Genomic DNA, 21,179 nt, shown 5'->3' with positions numbered 1-21,179 from the left:
CGTCTCCAACTTTGCTTCCCGAGAAGAGACGACTTGGTCCTCCAAGGGGAAGAAGGTTTAACACCCAACCTGGTCTCCAAAGGCGTCTGAACTTGATTGGCTCTTTTCCATCCGTGGGTTGACCTTGTCTGTCTTGCTGGACATTTTGAAGACCCCCCCTCCCCTCCTTAGGTCTTCTTCTTCGGACTCGGAAAGAACAGCCAAGAGTTTTTGCCGCAAGAGGCGAAGGGAACTTTGAGTGGAAGGAAGCAGAGGAGCTGGTGGCGAGACAGGGAAAGGTCCACAGCCCCTCTGAGGCCTCCGACGTTTCTCGACAAATTGAATGCGTTGACCTATGCAAAAATAAAGGAGAAGAAGGAAGAAGCAGGAAGGAAGACATAAATAACACTCGCTCTGTTTGGAAGAACGGAGGACATTTGTAGCTCAGGGTTGAAAGGACCGGTCCTTGGTGTTCTCTGAGCTGGGTGGTTTTCTTGCAGACGTTTCACAACCCAACTAGGGAACATCATCAGTGCTAGAAGGGAGGAGGGTTTGTGGAGAGGAGGAGGAGGAGCATGGGGTCCTTGGTGCTCGCTGAGCTGGGTGGTTTTCTTGCAGACATTTCATTGCCCAACTAGGGAACAGCATCAGGGCTAGAAGGGTGTTGGGTTTGCAGAGGAGGAGGAAGAGGAGGAGGAGGAGGATTAGGATTGTAGGGTCCTTGCAGACGTTTCATGACCCAACTAGGTAACATCATTAGTGCCAGAAGGGAGCAGAGCTTGAGGAGGAGGAGGAGGGGAGGAGGAGGAGGGGAGAAGGAGGAGGAGGAGGACTGTGGGGTCCTTGGTGCTGTCTGAGCTGGGTGTTTTTCTTGCAGACGTTTCATTGCCCAACTAGGTAACAAATGGATACTTGGGAAAAGATCTGGGTTAGAAATGTAAAATTTACGCAGGCCCAAAATTTAAGAGAGAATTTTTATAAAATGTTTTATAGGTGGCACTTAGACCCTAAAAAATTAGCAAGTATGTATCCGAACTGCCAGCCCAAATGTTGGAGGTGTGGTGGTGAAGATGCAACGTATTTTCATATATGGTGGACTTGTAAGAAGGTTAAAGCTTTTTGGATTAAAATTTGGTGGAATATGTAAAAGATATTTAAGAAAAGGATAAAGTTTTCTCCGCGATTGTTTTTATTGGGTATTATTACAGATACCACTGTTATAGATACTAAGTTGATGTTGAATTTAACTACGGCAGGGAGACTTTTAGTAGCGCAATATTGGAAGAAGGAGGAACTGCCGACTATAGAAGAATGGACTTTAAAAGTTTCTAACTTGGCGGAAATGGCAAAGATTTCAGCATATTTGAAAGATCAGTCGCAACAGAGATACATTGTGGAATGGAGAAGATGGATTGATTACATCCAGAATAAATATGGGACTAAAAAGTTTCATTTAGCATTTGAATAAGTAGCGGATTTTTATGACGTATAATTAGTTAGTAGTTATTTCGTTAATATTAAGACTATGGAGAGTTAAAGTGCGATAGAATTTAATGTTTTATTTTTGTTGGTAGCATATTTTAGATTATGCTTGTTTGTATAATAATAATAATAATAATAATAATAATAATAATAATAATAATAATAATAATAATAATAATAATAATAATAATAATAATAATAATAATTATTTTATTTGTATACCGCCCTTCTCCCGAAGGACTCAGGGCGGTGAACAGGGCAATAAATACTAAAGTACAAAAATACAAACATTAAGAAAAGATTAAACAAAGTGCCCAATAACTTACAACAATAAGTTAATGTTAGATGTTTTTGTGCCAGCCATGGCAGTTCCCCAAAAAGGTCATCAGATGGGAGCAAAGAGGCATCTTTGCTCCCACTGGTGGGTCAGGGGTCTCCGGCCCCTGTAGCCCCATTGGAGAGAGTTAATGGCCCTCCAGCCCCCTCACTCTCATTGGTAAGGGAGGGGCTGGGGACCCCCATAAAAACCTCTGCTCAGGGGCTGCTCCCTCTCTTGTTGCTTTTCTTGTTCAAGCTCCCTCTGGGAATGATCCATGAGCTCAACCCAGGCATGGATGCCTCCATGCCAAGGAACTCTTTCTCTTTACTCTATCTTTAAATAAAGCTTCATCTGATTGCATCCCTGCGTGCTGCCTTTTTCTTGGAAGCACCTCAACGAACCATCGGTCTCATGAGGCCATCTCACAGTTAAAATACGTTAAAACAATAATAAAACCCAAACCCATGAGGCCAGGCCGGCTTGTTCAAACGAAGTTCGGGCGCCATCCTGTATTCAGCTCTGGGAAGTCGGGGAGGGGGGAGGGGAGGGGAGGGGAGGGTTGGGGAGAGGGGAGGGAGAGGAGGGGGGGTTTGTATTCAAAAATGTATTGTAAAACTTTTCAATAAAAAAAAATAGAAACAGCTTCTCCAGAAAAGGAAGGCAGCATCAAAATTGGGCTTTCTTAGGTCCTCACCCGCCGTCCTTCTTTCCCTCCTTTGGAGAACACCAGGGGAAAGCAAGACCACAGCTCTTCGGCTCTACATCAGTTGACGAAGGAGATGAGAACGGTTAGCTTTCCAAAGATCTGGAATACTAAAGCGCCACGGCAACTTCGCCATTGCTGTGGCTGCCCCAGCAACGAGATTCGAAGCAGGTGGAACTGGGTTAGTCTTCATCGTCGTTCAGTCCAAGCCGGGAATAAACAACATGGCGACTGCTGTAGAAAGAAAGTTGCAGTTTATTGAAGAGGAGAGCCAGACGGGAAGATGGCTCTAGAAGAAAAAAGAGAGGGAGCACATGGAGGGAGTGGGTTTTTATACCCTCTGGAGCCTTTTGTTTGGAGTTGTTTCCTGTTCTAACCAGTTCTGAGCAGTGCCCGGTCTTTTTTCCATGTCCCAGTTCTGTACTTTCTTTGATTGATAATCCATAATCTCCATAATCTCCTCCCTTCCTCCATGATCTCCTTCCTTCCTTCCTTCCTTCCTTCCTTCCTTCCTTCCTTCCTTCCTTCCTTCCTTCCTTCCTTCCTTCCTTCCTTCTTTCCTCTCTGAGCTTGCAGACATTTCATATAGAATCAAGTTCATGCAAAGTATTAGCACCACTTTATAAAGCCCTAGTGAGGCCACACCTGGAATACCGCAGCCAATTTTGGTCACCCTATCACAAAAAAGATGTTGAGACTTTGAAAAAAATTCAGAGAAGAGCAATAAAGATGATCCAAGGCCTGGAGACTAAAGCATACGAAGAACAGCTACGGGACTTGGGTTTGGCCAGCCTCAAGAAAAAAAGAAATAGGAGAGACAGGATAGCAGCCTTCCAATATTTGAGAAGTTCCCACAAAGAAAAAGAATGGGTCATGTTATCCTCCAAAGCACCTGAGGGCGAGACGAGAAACAACGGTTGGAAACTAATCAAGGAGAGAAGCAACCTGGAATTAAGAGAAACTTCCTCTGCGTAACAACGGCAGCTACTGACTGGATCTCCAAACTCGACATTAAACTCTGAAATGTTATTTCTGTTTTCCTCTTAGGTTTTATAATTGCTTCTTTTTTTAAAAAAAAATTGTTTTAACTGTTCTAACTTGTAAACATGAAGTGCTTTTAATTCTGTGTGTGACCAGCCATACGCTAAATAAATACAATTCCTAACAGTGAGGACAATTAACCAGTGGAACAGACGTTGTCTCCAGAAATCGTAGGAGCTCCATCACTGGATATCTTTAAGAAGAGGCTAGACACTCACCTGTCTGAGATGGTACAGGTTCTTCCTGCTTGAGCTGGGGGCTGGACTAGATGACCTCTAAGGTCCCTTCCAGCTCTATTCTATTTCCTAACACTTCTGCCCTTCCACCTTGCTGTGGACCTTGTTCCTGGCTGCTTGTGGTAGGAAACTTAAAGAGCTTTATAAGATAAGGCTCCAATCTTTCTCCACTTGAAGGCACTTTGCGCTATCCACTCAATCCTTGTAGCCTTCAACTACCCAAACAGTTCATGGCGGTCTCTGGCTGTAAAAAAATATTTCCTGGACCATAATGTCATAGCTTGTGTAGCAAGTTGCTGTTGTTGTTAGCTGCAAAGTTGTGTCCGACCCATCGCGACCCTATGGACAACGTTCCTCCAGGCCTTCTTGCCCTCTACCATCTTCTGGAGTCCATTTAAACTCACGCCTACTGCTTCAGGGACTCCATCCAGCCACCTCATTCTCTGTCATCTCCTTCTTCTCTTGCCCTCAATCTTTCCCAGCATGAGGCTCTTCTCCAGTGAGTCCTTCCTTCTCATGAGGTGGCCAAAGGATTTGAGTTTTAGCTTCAGGACCTGGCCTTCTACAGAGCAGTCAGGGTTGATCTCCTCAGATAGATAGATAGATAGATAGATAGATAGATAGATAGATAGATAGATAGATTGTTGTTGTTGTTAGTTGCGAAGTCGTGTCAGACCCATCGTGACCCCATGGACAACGTTCCTCCAGGCCTTCCTGTCCTCTACCATCTTTTGGAGTCCCTTTAAGCTCACGCCTACTGCTTCGGCGACTCCATCCAGCCACCTCCTTCTCTGTCGTCCCCTCTGTCATGTAGCAAGTGTGATTTATAACTACATGATGGGTTTGCTCTGGGTGTAGAGTAGACCAATTCACAGGGTCCCAAGCTGGATCCTTTAAAAGAGGACGGGGCAGGCCCTGTCCGTCACGTCAGATGCATGTGAGGCCAGAAGTTGGATGTAGATCTGGTCATTTGGTCATGCAGACCACACTAAGCTGGCAGGAGTAGCCAACACCCCAAAAGATAAGCTCAAGATCCCCAAAGATCTTGACAGACTTGAACAATGGGCCCTGTCTAACAAAATGATATTTAATGTGGAGAAAAGCAAGGGTTTACACCTGGGTGGGAAAATCCAAAAGGTATGAGTACAACAAAAGTGCGCATAGTCAAGGCTTCCCAGTTGCAATGTATGGCAGTGGAAGCTGGACCACAAGAAAGGCTGAGCGCCAAAGAATGGAGGCCTTTGAACTCTGGTGCTGGAGAAGACTCCTACGAGTCCCTTGGACTGCAAGGCAATCAAACCGGTCAGTCCTAGAGGAGATCAACCCTGACTGCTCTTTAGAAGGCCAGATCCTGAAGCTAAAACTCAAATACTTTGGCCACTTAATGAGAAGGAAGGACTCACTGGAGAAGAGCCTAATGCTGGGAAAGGTTGAGGGCAAGAGAAGAAGGGGACGACAGAGAAGGAGGTGGCTGGATGGAGTCACTGAAGCAGTAGGCGTGAGCTTAAATGGACTCCAGAGGATGGTAGAGGACAGGAAGGCCTGGAGGAACATTGTCCATGGGGTTGCGATGGGTCGGACACGACTTCGCAGCTAACAACAACAACATGAGTACAGATTAGGTGAGACCTGGCTCAAAACCAGTCCCTGTGAGATGGACCTAGGAGTTCTAGTGGAGGATCTCTTAAACACGAGCCAGCCGTGTGCAGCAGCAGCCAAAAAAGCTAACACAATCCTGGGTTGTATAAACAGAGGCAGAGAATCAAGATCAGGCGAAATATTAGCACCGCTTTATAAAACCCTAGTGAGGCCAGACCTGGAATACCCCAGCCAATTTTGGTCACCATATAATAATAATAATAAAAGATGTTGAGAGTTTGGAGAAAATTCAGAGAAGAGCAACTAAGATGATCCAAGGCCTGGAGACTAAAACATAGGAAGAACAGTTGCAGGAATTGGGAAAGGCTAGTCTAGAAAAAAAAAGAAGAAGAAGGACTGGGGGGTACAGGATAGCAGAATTCCAATATTTGAGGGGCTGCCCCAAAGAAGAGGGGGTGGGGTGTCAACCTATTCTCCAAAGCATCTGAAGGCAGGACAAGAAGCAACAGATGGAAGCAAGTCAAGGAGAGAAGCAACCTGGAATTAAGGAGAAACTTCCTAATAGTGAGAACAATCAACCAGTGGAACAGAAGTTGCCTCCAGAGGTTGCGGCTGCTCCATCACTGGAGGCTTTTTAAAAAAAGAGGCTGGACAGTCCCTTATCTGAAATGGTACAGGCTCTCCTGCTTGAGAAGGGGGTTGGGCTAGATGACCTCCAAGGTCCCTTCCAATTCTGTTATTCTGCAAGGGTCTCCTGCTTGAGCAGGGGGTTGGGCTAGATGACCTCCGAGGTCCCTTCCAGCTCTAGTCTGATTGATTGATTGGTTGATTGACTGGTGGGCTTCTCCAGAGGCCCATTGGGGAACCGGAAGGAGGACGAGGCTGGTCAGGAGATGGACCCGGGGCTGAGGCAGCCCTTCACACCTTCTGGCTCAAGCATGGAAGCCAAAGACCACGGGACTCTGGAGACCTCCAAAGGCCGGCTGACCCCCAAGGAGACCCCAAGGCAGGGGTCTTCAAACCTGGCCCTTTTATGACTCGTGGACTTCAACTCCCAGAATTCCTCAGCTAGCATGTCTGGCTGAGGAATTCTGGGCGTTGAAGTCCACGAGTCATAAAAGGGCCGAGTTTGAAGACCCCTGCCCCAAGGAGACCAACGGGCCGCTCTGGAACCGGCTGGATGGCCGGAGAGGGAGGGGTCGGCCGGGAACCCTTTTTTTCTGAGCTGGGGGCGACCTATAAGGTTCCCCCCCCTCGCAAGGGGAGAAGAGGGGTGCCACTGCCTTGCTCAAGCCCAGCCATTTTTTTTTCCGGGGGGTGGTGGGGGTGGGGGTGGTGAAAAAAACCCTACAAGCCCCCATTTTCGGGAGGAAGGGGGCTTTTTAAAGCCGGCCGCCTTCATCCAGGATGGGCCCCCCCCCGAGGCTCAGAGCTGGGGCGGCTGCAGGCTCTCCGGCCTCCTCCAGGGGTCGCCCTCCGCCGCCGCCCGCCCCCCCCCCGCCCCCAGCTGCGTCCCCCCCCCCTCCCCGCTTTTCTCTCCTCCTCCTCCTCCTCCTCCGCTCCTCCCTTCCCCACATTCCTCCCTTCCTCCCGAGTCTTTCCGGCCGGGCGCCGCGGCGTTTCCTCCGCGCGTCCATTGCAGCCGCCGCCGCTGCCCGGAGAGACGGAGCCGCGACCCCCGCCCGCCCCCCCTGCGCGAAGGCAGCCGCCGGGCTCGATCGCTCGCTCGCTCGGTGGGGCTGATGCGAGCCGGTGCCTGGGCGGCCCCCCCTCCCCAGACGCCCCCTCCCCACGGGCCCAGCGGGGAGCCGGTTGCTTCCCCCCCCACACCACACCACGACCCCCCCCCGGAGGGGAGAGATGCTCCCGTGAAGGAACGGGGAGGTGCGTATCGCCTGGGTCTCTTTCCCTCCCTCCCTCCCTCCCTTCCTTCCTTCCTTCCTTCCTTCCCTTTCTCTCTCTCTCTCTCTGTCTGTCTCCTCCTTCCTTTCCTTCCTTCCCTTTTTCTCCCTTCCTTCCCTTTCTCTCTATCTCTCCTTCCTTTCCTTCCTTCCTTCCTTCCTTCCTTCCTTCCTTCCCTTCCCTTTCTCTCTCTCTCTCTCTCTCTCTCTCTCCTCTTCCCTTTTTCTCCCTTCCTTCCCTTTCTCTCTCTCTATCTCTCCTCCTTCCTTTCCTTCCTTCCTTCCTTCTTTCCTTCCTTCCTTCCTTCCTTTCTCTCTCTCTCTTTTCTCTTTCTTTCCTCCTTCCTTTCTCTCTCTCTCTCTCTCTCTTTCTCTCTCTTTCTTTCTTTCTTTCTTTCTTTCTTTCCTCCCTCCCTTCTCTCTCTCCTGGTTCCTTTCCTTCCTTCTTTCCCTTTCTCCCTTGCCTCCTTCCGTCCTTACCATCCCTTCCTTTCCTTCTTTTATCTCTCTTCTCCTTTCCTTCTCTTTCTCTCTCTCTCCGCTTTCCTTGCCTTCCTCCCTTCTCTTTCTCTTTCTCCTGGTTCCTTTCCTTCCATCCTTCCTTTTCTCTCTCTCTCTTCCCTCCTTCTCTTCCTTCCTTACCACACCTTCCTTCCCTCTCTCTCCTCTTTCTCTCTTTTCCTCCCTCCCTCCCTCCCTTTCTTCTCTTTCCCTCCCTCTCCCCTCCTTTTCCCTTCCCCTTTTTCTCTCATCCCTCCTGCCGACCCTTCCTATTCTCCCTCTCTCTGTCTCCCTCTCTCCCTCCCTCCCTTCCTTCCTTCCTTCCTTCCTTCCTTCCTTCCTTATCTCATCCCTCCCTCTCCCTCTCTTTCTCTTTCTCTTTCTTCCTTTCACCTGTACGATGACCAACCTTCCCAAATTCTCCCCCAGGGGACTGAAGGGCACCACCCTCACCCTCTGAACCCGCCTCAGCCACCCGGAGGAGACCCCCGTCGCCAGGACCCCGCCGGGCCATGTGCTGAAAGATGGCTCTCTCCAGGCTGAATAGCACCACCAATGGCTTCCCAGAAGACCCCTCCCGGATGGAGGCCACCAACGGGCCAGACCTGGCCCAGGTCCTCAGGTGCTTGGAGATGGGCACCGTCCTGACCTTGTTCTACCAGAAGAAGTCCCAGCGGCCCGAACGCAGGAGTTTCCAAGTCCGGCTGAAGAGCCGCCAGATCGTCTGGAGCCGAAGCCCGGAGAAAGTGGAAGGGGACGGTGAGTGTCAGGGGGCTGGTTGGAGCAGGAGAACCACCCCAAAGGACGGACGGGGCCAAAGGAGGGAGGCCTCCTCAGCTGGGGCCTCCAGAGCTGTTGGGAGGTCACGTTCTGGAATTCCCAGGACCAGGAAGGGCACTTTCCACCCATCTGGCCCGACCTTCCTCAAAAGAACAGGAGAAGGAGAAGACCTGGGTCTCTCTCACTTCCTGCCATTCTACTCCAGAACATTTCCCCCTGGCCTACGCAGGCGGATTGTACCGTTCTTGGTCCAAAGGGTGGGACCTTCTCCTCCTCCTCTCCCTTCGGTGGCCTCCTTGGGCTCTTGGCTTTAGGTCAGGGGTCTTCAAATTTGGCCCTTTGATGACTTGTGGACTTCAACTCCCAGCATTCCTCAGCCAGCGTGCCTGACTGGGGAATTCTGGGAGTTGAACTCCACAAGCAGGGGTCTTCAAACCTGGCCCTTTGATGACTTGTGGAGTTCAACTCCCAGCATTCCTCAGCCAGTGTGCCTGACTGGGGAATTCTGGGAGTTGAACTCCACAGGCAGGGGTCTTCAAACCTGGCCCTTTGATGACTTGTGGAGTTCAACTCCCAGCATTCCTCAGCCAGCGTGCCTGACTGGGGAATTCTGGGAGTTGAACTCCACAGGCAGGGGTCTTCAAACTTGGCCCTTTGATGACTTGTGGACTTCAACTCCCAGAATTCCCCAGCCAGGCACTTCAACAAGTCATCAAAGGGCCAAGTTTGAAGACCCCTGGTTTAATTCATCTGGATCATGTGTGGTGCTGCCTGTTGAATTACATCTTGAATTACCTACTTGAGCATCAGACTGTTGACATCTGGGATTGACTTGATCATCAGAGGGAGCCCTGGGCTCCTTTTGGTGCTGTGCTGATGCTGTAGCTCAAGCTTCAGCTGCCTCTTTCCTGTGGAGTGGCAGAGAGAGCCGTGGGAGAAGACACCCCAATCAATACTTTGGGTTTTTAACCTGCTTTCCTGAGTGTACAGGGAGATCTAAAAAGGCCTTGAGGAGCTATAAGTAATAGACAGACAATCGAATAAGCAGGACTTCTGCCTCTAATAGAATAGCAGTGTTGGAAGGGACCTTGGAGGTCTTCTAGTCCAGCCCCGCTGCTCAAGCACAAGACCCTGTACAATTCCAGACAAATGACCGTCCAGTCTCTTCTTAAAAATGTCCAGTGATGGAGCACCCACAACTTCTAGAAGCAAGTGGTTCCATGGGTGAATTGTTCTCACTGTCAGGAAATTTCTCCTTAGTTCTAAATGGGATCTGTCCGTAATGTGTTTCAGAATAAGAGTTGGAAGGGGCCTGGAGATCTAGTCCAGTCTCCTTCTCCTCCTCCTCCTCCTCCTCCTCCTCCTCCTCCCCCCTTTCCACAAACCCCACTTCCTTCTAGCATTGATGATGTAACCTAGTTGGGTAATGAAATGTCTGCAACAAAACAACCAAGCTCAGAGAGCACCAAGGACCCCACAGTCCTTTTCTTCTTCCTCTTCCTCCTCCTCCTCCTCCTCCTCCTCCTCCCCCCTTCCACAAACCCCCCTTCCTTCTAGCATTGATGATGTAACCTAGTTGGGTAATGAAATGTCTGCAACAAAACAACCAAGCTCAGAGAGCACCAAGAACCCCACAGTCCTTTTCTTCTTCCTCTTCCTCTTCCTCCTCCTCCTCCTCCTCCTCCCCCCTTCCACAAACCTTTCTAGCACTGATGATGTAACCTAGTTGGGTCATGAAACATCTGCAAGGAAACCACCAAGCTCAGAGAGGACCAAGGTGCCCTCATAAATCTGCTGGTCCTTTAAGCTAGCATTCTTTGATCATTGTTCTGGGATCGCAGTTACTATGAAGCTGTCATCATCACCTCTCTGCTTCCAGAGGAAGGTGGTCCCAAGATGACCAGAAGCTGTTGCAACAAATGAATGGATTGTTACAGACACAATTGTCATCTTGCCAATTTCTGTTCCTCTGGGACTCTGTTAAAACAAGATGTTGGGACTCTGGAAAGAGGGCAGAGAAGAGCAACAAAGAGGATCAGGGGACTGGAGGCTAAAACATACAAGGAACGGTTGCTGGAATTGGGAATGTCTAGTCTAATGAAGAGAAGGACGAGGGGGGACATGATAGCAGTGCTACAGTATCTCAGGGGCTGCCCCAAAGAAGAGGGAGTCAAGCTATTCTCCAAAGCACCTCCAAAGTGCCCAAAGGCAGGAAACGTTGCTTCTTGTCCTGCCTTCGGGCGCTTTGGAGAATAATTTATAATATAATATAATAATAATAGAGTGCTAACCTTGTCCGGATCTGAAAACAGGAAATAGAACAACAGAGTTGGAAGGGACCTTGGAGGTCATCTAGTCCAACCCCGATTAAACAGGAAGCCCTATACCAGGGGTAGGCAACCTCGGCTCTTTTATGACTCGTGGACTTCAACTCCCAGAATTCCTGAGCCAGCATGGCTGGCTCAGGAATTCTGGGAGTTGAAGTCCACGAGTCATAAAAGAGCCGAGGTTGCCTACCCCTGCCCTATACCATTTCAGGCAAATGGCTGTCCATTCTCTTCTTAAAAACTTCCAGTGTTTGGAGCATTCACCGCTTCTGGAGGCAGGTGGTTCCACCGGTTAATTGTTCTAACTGTCAGGAAGTTTCTCCTTACTTCTAGGTTGCTTCTCTCCTTGATTAGTTTCCATCCGTTGCTTCTTGTCCTGCGTTCAGGGGCTTTGGAGAATAGCTTGAAACCCACCCACCCCCTGCCACCTTCTTTGCGGAAACCCCTCAAATACTGGAATACTTTGATGCTCTGGTTGTGAAACCAGACAGTGGAAGTTAGATTCCTGCTTCTTTAGGTTTGTTCAACTCCGTTTTCAGGTTGAATCAATTGTCCGGCTTTTTCCCAGGGATAAAAACACTTTTAATTTTTTGCAGATTGTCCCACACGAATCCAAGGCCCCCCCCTTTACCCCCCCAATGAATATCTTCTAGGTTTGGGGATCCACGTTGTGGGTCGAAAAGGGTGAATCCATGCTCACAATTCCCCCTAAGGACCGGTGAAAGTGAAGGGGTGCCGAAAGGCAAACACGCCTCGGTTTCATTATCTCGCCCGCTTCCTCCTGGCCCACGGATCCGGCCCTGCCGGGCGCCAGGTCCGGCTGGGTGTCACACAAAGGATGACTGTGTTTGTGGCTAAATGAATAAACAGCCGGGGTTTGGCAGCAGCGAGTTGTGAAGCCTGTGCCGGGTTGTGAAGCCTATGCCGAGTTGTATAGCCTGTGCTGAGTTGTGAAGCCTGTGTTGAGTTGTGAAGCCTGTGCCAGGTTGTGAAGCCCATGCTGAGTTGTGTAGCCTATGCCAAGTTGTGTAGCCTGTGCCGGGTTGTGAAGCCTATGCTGGGTGTTGAGTTGTGAAGCCTGTGTTAAGTTGTGAAGCTTGTGCTGGCTTGTGAAGCCTGTGTTGAGATGTGAAACCTGTGCTGGGTTGTGAAGCCTGTGTTGAGATGTGAAGCCTGTGGTTCACCCCGACAAGCTGAGAAGCATCTCTGGGAATTGATTTGGACAAATCAGAGGCCCCCACAGCTACTCCTTGTTTTACAACACTCGCTTAGTGACCATTCAAAGTTACAACGGACCTGAAAAAAGTGATTTATGGCAGTTTTCACACTTATGACTGTTGCTGCATTCCCCACGGCCACATGATCAAAATTCGGATGCTTGGCAACTGATTCATATTTACGACAGTCGCAAGGTCCCCCTGGGGTCACGCGATCTCCTTTTGCGACCTTTTGACCAGCAAAGCCAATGGGGGAAGCCAGATTCATTTAACAGCTACTTTAGTAACTTAACGACTCCAGTGATCCACTTAACAACTGTGGGAAGAAAGGTCGTAAAATGGAGCAAGACTCACTTAACAACCATCCCGCTTAACAGCAGAAATTTGGGTCGTAAGTCAAGGACTAATTCTACAGAGCCATTCTACCTCAGCAGCTCGCCTATCCAAGCCGGGGATTCTGGGAGATGTAGTCCCAGGTTCCCTGGTGGAGAAGAATGACAGATAAATATCCTCGCACTTTTATCTGCTGGATTGAAATAACTCTTAAAAAGAGAGAAAAGACGTTGTAAACTAGGGGTCTTCAAACTTGGCCACTTTAAGAGTTGTGGACTTCAACTCCCAGAATTCCTCAGCCAGCTGGCTGAGGAATTCTGGGAGCTGAAGTCCACAAGTCTTGAAAGTGGCCAAGTTTGAAGGCCCTTGTTGTAAACTGACTTAATTCAGGTCAGTTTGAAACCTGACAGTTGTGTTGCTTTTACTTCAGGTAGGGGTTTAATTCTGCTTTGTGTTTTGGAGTGTTAGGTGGACACAACATATGGATAATTTATAGCTTCGTGAACTCTGTTGCCCTCAGGAAATGAGTTAATTCTGCAAATTCGGTCCTTATCCGTGTCTAGTCAAAACCGCTTAAGACGGTCCGTTTAAAAGCTGCAATTGAAATGATTTCATTTTCACTTGAATTGCAATTGAAATAAAAATGCCTTTGCCTGCTGGCTGGAGGATAGCTAAAAATAGAGGAATTTGCACTCGTGACGGTTTCCAGATTGTGGGAATAGTAGCCAGGATGAGTTTCTGCCCTATTCCCATCGGATCACACCTATCACAAAAAACACTTTTGTTCATTAGTTTAGATCTGGTGACTTTCTATTTTTCCTGCCAGAAAGGATCAGTTTAGATCAGTGTTTTTGCAAACTTGGCAACTTTAAGGTATGTGGACTTCAACTCCCAGAATTGCCCAGTCCGCAGGTTGGCTGGATGAATTCTGGGGGTTGAAGTCTACATTTGGTGCCAGGGGAAGTTGAAGTCCACGTTTGGTGGCCAGGGGAATTCTGGGAGTTGAAGTCCACATTTGTTGGCCGGGGGAGTTCTGGGAGTTGAAGTCCACGTTTGGTGGCCAGGGGAATTCTGGGAGTTGAAGTCCACATTTGGTGGCAGGGGAATTCTGGGAGTTGAAGTCCACATTTGTTGGCAGGGGAATTCTGGAAGTCCACATTTGCTGGCTGGGGGAATTCTGGGAGTTGAAGTCCATATTTGCTGGCTGGGGGAATTCTGGGAGTTGAAGTCCACATTTGCTGGCCAGGGAAATTCTGGGAGTTGAAGTCCACATTTGGTGGCAGGGGAATTCTGGGAGTTGAAGTCCACATTTGCTGGCCGGGGAAATTCTGGGAGTTGAAGTCCACGTTTGTTGGCTGGGGGAATTCTAGGAGTTGAAGTCCATGGTTGCTGGCTGGGGGAATTCTGGGAGTTGAAGTCCACATTTGGTGGCAGGGGAATTCTGGGAGTTGAAGTCCACGTTTGCTGGCTGGGGGAATTCTGGGAGTTGAAGTCCACGTTTGCTGGCTGGGGGAATTCTGGGAGTTGAAGTGCATGCATCTTAAAGTTACCACATTTGACAAACACTGGCGTAGAATCAACATAGCTGCCCTATGTTTCTTCTTATATAATTATCAGGATAGAAAGCGAAGATTCCTATCCTGATGAAATTACGATTCATTTGATTGAAATTGCAAGTATCAATCAATCGATCAATTTTCCCAAATGCTGCGGATAAGACAACGATCGGCACCCATCTCCCCTTTCCCTCTGGCCACCTTCAGGATAAGAACATAGCATCCCTCTTCCCTTTTCAACAGAGTTGGAAGGGACACCCCGTAGGTCATCTAGTCCAACCCTCTGCTCAAGACAATTCCTGCTCAAATGGCCCTCCCATCTCTTCTTAAAAACCTCCAGTGATGGAGCACCCACAACTTCCGGAGGCAATGGGTTAATTCTTCTCCCAGGCAAGAAAAATTCTCTTTTGCTCCAGGTCGCTTCTCTCTCTGATGAGTTTCCATCCCTTGCTGCTTCTCCTGCCTTTTCAGTTGCTTTGGAAAAATAGCCTGATTTCCCCCTCTTCTTTGGGGCAGCCCCCGAGATATTGGCAGGAAGAAACCCACCTGCCTTACGTCTTTTTTCACGGCAATAACTGTGAATAACGAGGCGTGATTCCCACCCCCCCACCCCACCGGGAGCTTGTCCCGCACAAACCCTTGACGTGAACAGAAAAGGGATTGCAACTCTGCTCTTGTGCAAAGAGAACTTACGCTGGGTCCCACCGTCCACGCCTGTGGCGAAAAGGGAGAGAGGGTGGCCACAGAGGTATGGGGGAAGAGGAATCCTCCCCCCCCCGGAACCTGGCTTGCATCAAATCAACCATGCCCCAGGATGTGCAGGGCCAGGAAAGAACGCCGTCTATGGCAAAAGGTTATTGAGGGAGGGATCCTTCCCACCCACCCCCCACCCACCTCCAGGACATGCAAGGTTGCAAAGTGATGTGCTGGACACTGTTCCGGATGCACATGGTGCCACGGACACTTCCTCTTCCTGGCTGCCCCCCCCCAAGGCTCTCTTTCCTGCCTCTGCCCGCCAGAGTCCATGCAGTCCAGCTGCAAATGGAAGCGGGGTGGGGGGGGTTGGATGCTGAGAAAGGGGTTTCCTGCCTCCCCAGATCTACAGAACGGGTGGGGTTTTTTTTTTCCTTTTGCTGCCATCACAAAACTCTGCCCGACGTCCCTTTTCCCCCTAAAGATCTCGCGAAGCCCCCCCCCCGTCCCCCCAGGGTGGCCGCATCTGAGCTTTGGCCCTCGATTTTCCTTTTGGGATGTTGTTGGTTTTTTTCCCCCCCTCCATGAACTGTGAGCCACACGGAGTGGTTTGCTGAGATGGGCGGCTGTTGGAAACCAGTCCATCAATCGAACGGATAAATAAAGTGAGAATTTGGGAACACAAAAGGCTGGCAAGGAAAGCTGGAGAGATGGGCTGCTGACAAGCCATGATAGATAAGGAGGGCCTCCGTGTGGACAACACATTTGCGTGCCTAGGTGGATGCATGTATGTGTGCATGCACAAATGCCTCTGCTTCCTCCTTCCTTCCTTCCTTCCTTCCTTCCTTCTTTCATTTCCTACTTACTTACTTTTTCTTCCTCTCCTGTCTTCCCTCCCCTTTCTTTTCTCTTTTCCTTCCTTCCTTCTTCCCTCCTTCCCTTCCTCCCTTCCTTCCCTCCCTCTCTCCCTTCTTTCTTCTTCCTCTCCTTTCTTCCCTTCCCTTTATTTTCCTTTTTTCTTCCTTCCTTCATTTTCCCCTCTCTCTCCTCCCTTCCCTTCTCCTTCCTTCCCTCCCTCCCTCCCCTCCCTCCCTTCCTTCCTTCCTTCCTTCCTTCCTTCCTTCCTTCCTTCCTTCCTTCCTTCCTTCCTTCCTTCCTTTCTTTCTTTCTTTCTTTCTTTCTTTCTTTCTTTCTTTCTTTCTTTCTTTCTTTCTTTCTTTCTCTTCTGCTTTTACCAAACTAGTGAGGCCGAAGTGGGAATCCTGCATCTAGTTCTGGTCACCACCATATAAAAACAACGCTGAGACCCCAGAAAGAGTGCAGAGAAGAACAAGAAAGACGATAAAGGGTCTGGACGCTGAACTGTATGATGAATGGCTAAGGAAACTAATTATGTTTAACCTAACAAGGATTAGGGGGGACACGATAGCAGCCTTCCAGTAGCTGAGGGGCTGCCACAGAGAAGAGCACCTGAAGTCAGGACAAGAAGCAACGGATGGAAACTGATCAAGGAGAGAAGCAACCTGGAACTAAGGAGAAACTTCCCGACAGTGAGGACAATCAAACAGTGGAACAGAAGTTGCCTTCAGACGTCCATCATTGGAGGCTTTTCAGAAGAGACTGGACAACCATTTTTCTGGGAGTTGAGCATCTCAGATCAGCTGGTACCAGGTTGGCAATGGTCAATCTGGAAAACCCTTTTTGGTCCAGACGGCAGACCCCCAAATGGCTAGCCTGTTCTGTACCAGCCTGCTACCGGCCCTGCAGAAAAGGCAGGGACAACCCCTTTACAAACGGCAAGAGGCTGGAATTAAGCCTGCCAAATTTATTAACATAAAACAGAGCAAACAAGACACCAACCATGAAGCAGGAGCTATGAAACAGGAACTATTCAAGCGGTTGCCTTCAGCAAACCAGCCCTCCCACGCATTCCCCTTTTATACAGTTCAGGGCGTGGCTTCTCTCTGCCTCCTTCCGAGGTGCCCCATTGCCTTCCTCTGTTTACTCCTGATTGACTGCCTCCTGCGTCGGGCGTCCTTGAACAGGGCCAGCTGTGGGTCATCTTCATCCACGCTGTCAGGCTCACACAGCTGGGTCTCCGTCGTGACCAGGTGGGAGGGGCCTGGCTGAGGGCTCTCATCAGCAAGATCTTCAACCCCCTCAGCAAGCTCTTCAACACCCCCCTCCTCCTCCTCTGAATCGTCCGACCCAACCGCTGAACCCACAGGCTGACCCTGAATCACAACATAGCCATCTGCCCTCTGGACGGTAGGGAGAAGTTAATGAGGATGTCCGCGAAGGTCAATAACGTTTCCTTTGAAGTGGTTGATGATAGGCAGACAGTTGTAATTTCAACTGTAATTTAAACCACCCCCAAGGACAGAGCGGCCAATTCAAGATGGTGGACTTCAACTCCCAGAATCCCTTTGAGGATGGGTGCTGATGAACCCTGGCCTGTCACTCAAACTGTGGCCTGTCACCCAGCTTCATTCACATCAATCAACTAGGCTGAAGGGAGTTTTCCCAAGTCCTTGAGGTCCTTGGTGCAATCTTTAGGAACGTGGCTAACATCTGGATTAATGCTTCTTTAATTCTCTAATTCAGTCTTGGCGAGTTGAGGAGGGGTGGGCTTCCACTTCCTTATATGTTTTAGTGTTAATGCAGGAACGCATCGGCCTCCCGTTTGACGACCAGGGTCTCTGAAGTGGGAGGCTGTGCCAGATGCTGGGGGAAATGGAAATACAGCTGTGAATCATCCAGAGGTCCTGGTGATCCTCCGAGGTGACCCTTCCGGGAGGGGGTGGCTGTTTTTAGGGCATCGTTTCCTTTTTTTGGCAGACCACCTGGGGCCAATCCCACCGAGTGGGCAGGGAAGCGGTTAGTTGTGCCGGCAGCGTCTCACCACAGCAGAAACCTCTTCCGTTCTCTTTGCCATGCGGCCCGTTCACTACTCCAGCCCCCACCCTCCCCATCTTCCTTTCCTTTTTCTTTTTCTAAATTGTTTTGTTTTGCAGTGTAATGGTCTGGGAAAATGCCAGCCCAAATATATTCTCCGTTTGTGCCAGAGAGAAAAATGCCAGGACAAGGGCAGCTGGCTTGAATTTCATTTTTAATGTGTGCCATTGTGCCCACAGTAAAAAAATAACAATAAAGGTTATCTGTCTCTCTGTCTGTCTGTCTGTCTGTCTGTCTATCTACCTACCTACCTACCTACCTACCTATTGTTACCTATCCATATCTATTTATCTATCTCACTATCTCTATTGCTATCTATCGCTATCAATATATTGTTACCTATTTATATCTATCGCTGTCTTTATCTTTCTATCTCTATCTATCCATCTATCGTTACCTATATCTATCTATCTATCTATCTATCTATCTATCTATCTATCTATCTATCTATCTATCTATCTATCCATCCATCCATTCATCTATCTATCCAACATCTTATCTACCTATCTCTGTACCTAGCTACCTACCCATCCATCCATCCATCCATCCCTTATCTACCTATCTCCATGCATGCATCCATCCATGTCTGTCTGTCTGTCTATCTATCTATCTAGGCTGGTGAGTTGGGACCTTGCAGGACATCTAAGAAAGGGACAAGGGTTGTTTGAACTCTTGAATTCTTTATTGGCCAATTGTTTTATTATTTATTATATTGAATAAAGAATTCTTTATTCTCATGCACCGGACACAAATTCCTTATGTGTCCAGTCAAGAATAAAGAATTCTCAATTCTTGATTGGACACCCAAGGAATTTGTCTGCGGTCCGTAAGCTCTCAGCATACATACAAAGCGACAGGTCATAGATCATAAATCATAGTTACAGTCATGAATCATAAGATACCAATAGGAGAAAATAGTAGGAACGATGAAAAAGGATGAGAAGATGACAAGGATAATAGCAATTGTGTTTGTTTGTACAGTATTTATTTTTACAAATAAGGAAATGAACATATCCAACACACCTTCTTTCTCCTATTTTCCCCAAAACAACAACTCTGTGAGCTGGGCTGGGCTGAGAGAAAGGAGTAGGCCTACCTGGCATTTGTGCCTAAGGCAGGACTAGAACTCACCGTCTCCTGATGATTGGCCCAAAGTCACCCAGCCAGCTTTCATGCTTAAGGCGGGACTAGAATTCATAGCCTCCTGGTGATTGGCCCAAAGTCACCCAGCTAGCTTTCATGCCTAAGGCAGCACTAGAACTCACAGCCTCCTGGTGATTGGCCCAAAGTCACCTAGCCATCTTTCATGGTTAAAGCAGGATTAGAACTCACAGCCTCCTGGTGACCGGCCGAAAGTCACCCAGCCAGCTTTCATGGTTAAAGCAGGATTAGAACTCACTGCTTCCTGATGATTGGCCCAAAGTCACCCAGCCAGCTTTCATAGCTAAGGCAGGACTAGAACTCACAGCCTCCTGGTGACTGGCCCAAAGTCACCCAGCTGGCTTTCATGTTTAAGATGGGACTAGAACTCACCGTGTCCCACTTTCTAGCCGGTTGCCTTAATGGCTAGACCAAATTGGCTTCCTTATTGGCACGGTTGTGCCTACCATGTTGTTAAAAAAAAAAAGCCGAAGGAATTTGCTGAGGAATTCAGTCCCGTGGATTTAAACCAGAGTTTAGTCGTGAGTCGACACATTTTCCATCCCAGTGGCAAGGATGTGCTGTGTCCGTGCATCATCTCAAGTCACCTTTCTTGTTGTGTTCCGGGTCTAGGGAACATCTGAATAACGTTTTCCCTTTTTCCTTATAAATCGGGGGGAATTTAACTGCTGATCCCAGACAATTGTTATTGAGCACTAATTGTGTATCGTCGCTTTTATTCTCTTTTTCACACTGCCCAGAGCGGTTTGCAAGAGGGCACTTAAAGCGAACCTTATCGGGATAAAACCGACGACTCAAGCAAACCTCTAAACACGGCTCATTTAGAAGAAATGCAGAAAAAAGCAAAATAATCGACATTCTTAGGCGGCCTGTTTTTCTATAGTTTGCAGGTTGCTGTTCTTTATGGAAAGTTTCCTCCCTAGGAAATAGCTACTGTATAGATGTGGGGGTGGGGGGCTCTGATTATAGAGGGGGCAACAGATGCAGGGAAAGAGGAGGGAGGGGATAGACAGGGTGTTCTAGGTGGGGGGGTCTCCCACACGGATGGGGGGTTGTTTCCTACAAATGGCCCTCTCCCAAATGCATAAATTGTGCCCGTCTCCTTCATGCGTCTCCTAAAGCCCAAAGTGACTTCTGAGAAATTAGGAAGTAATAACAGAATAGAATACGAAGGCACCTTGGAGGTCATCTAGTCCAACCCCTGCTCAGGCAGGAAACCCTACACCATTTCAGGCAAATGGCTGTCCAGTCTCTTCTTTAAAACTTCCAGTATTGGAGCATTCACAGCTTCTGGAGGCAGGTTGTTCCACTGGTTAATTCTTCTAACTGTCAGGAAGTTTCTCCTTAGTTCGAGGTTGCTTCTCTCCTTGGTTAGTTTCCATCCCTTGCTTCTTGTCCTGCGTTCAGGGGCTTTGGAGAACAGCTTGACCCCCTCCTCTCTGTGGCAGCCCCTGAGATATTTGAACACTGCTATCATGTCACCCCTCGTCCTTCTCTTCATTAAACTAGACAGACCCAATTCCAGCAACCGTTCCTTCTATGTTTTAGCCTCCAGTCCCCCGATCGGCTTTGTTGCTCTTCTCTGCACTCTTCCCAGAGTCTCAACATCTTTTTTACATCGTGGTGACCAAAACTGGATGCCGTATTCCAAGTGTGGCCTTACCAAGGCCTTGTAAAGTGGTATTAACCCTTCACCTGATCTTGATTCCATCCCTCTGTTAATGCAGCCTAAGGACTGTGTTGGCTTTTTTGGCAGCTGCAGCAGACGGCTGGCTCCTATTTAAGGGATTGTCCACTAGGACTCCGAGATCCCTCTCGCAGTTGCTACTATTGAGCAAGGTACCCCTTATACCAGGGGTCGGCAACCGGAAAAAGGAAAAGCCACTCAGAACCGGTTCCATCACACAAACAAAAAAGTGGGAGCCGCAAAAAGTGCGTGTGCGTGTGTCCACTCACGCGCATGTGCAAAAACCATTTTGCGCATGCGCAAAATGGGAGGCACCTGCGCAGCGACGGGTCTCCCCTTTGGAGAGGTGCGCGCCGTCCCGTTCGGAGACCTGCCGCGTTCGTCAAACATGGACGAACGCGGCAGCTGTGCAAACGGGATGGCGGCGGTTTGGAGAGTTTTTTGTTAGATAGCGCCCAGCGTTCGAGTTTTTTAGACATATCCAATTCTCCCAACCGTTCTTTGTTTGTTATTAGCCAACCACACACTGGATCCACAGAAGATTTTACTGTGAAACCACAGGGAAGCTGGACCAAAACAGCTTGTAGGAGGCAGGATTGTGCCCATTTCCTTGACGTAGTGCAGCGTCTTTTGCATCCCAAATAGATTCTTGAGAACTTAGGCAGGAAGTGACAGGATGTGATTTGTGCAGAGCATAACATAAAGTCAC

General features: G+C 48.8%; 1 protein-coding gene across 1 annotated transcript in view; it reads left to right on the top strand.

Moving 5' to 3' along the window:
* The first annotated feature begins 7,159 nt into the window (after positions 1 to 7,159).
* The window catches only part of LOC308665245 (1-phosphatidylinositol 4,5-bisphosphate phosphodiesterase gamma-1-like), a 99,225-nt gene continuing 85,205 nt past the window's right edge, over positions 7,160 to 21,179 (top strand). The window contains exons 1-2 of the mRNA XM_081323015.1: positions 7,160 to 7,243; positions 8,191 to 8,520. Coding sequence (XP_081179141.1) covers positions 8,286 to 8,520 — 235 coding nt within the window. The 5' untranslated portion in view covers positions 7,160 to 7,243; positions 8,191 to 8,285. The remainder of the gene's footprint in view (positions 7,244 to 8,190; positions 8,521 to 21,179) is intronic.

The sequence above is a fragment of the Vipera berus genome (genome assembly GCF_964194415.1).
Source record: "Vipera berus genome assembly, chromosome: 3".
In the NCBI taxonomy this organism is placed as follows: Eukaryota; Metazoa; Chordata; class Lepidosauria; order Squamata; family Viperidae; genus Vipera; species Vipera berus.
This window is presented reverse-complemented; position numbering and strand designations above follow the sequence as displayed.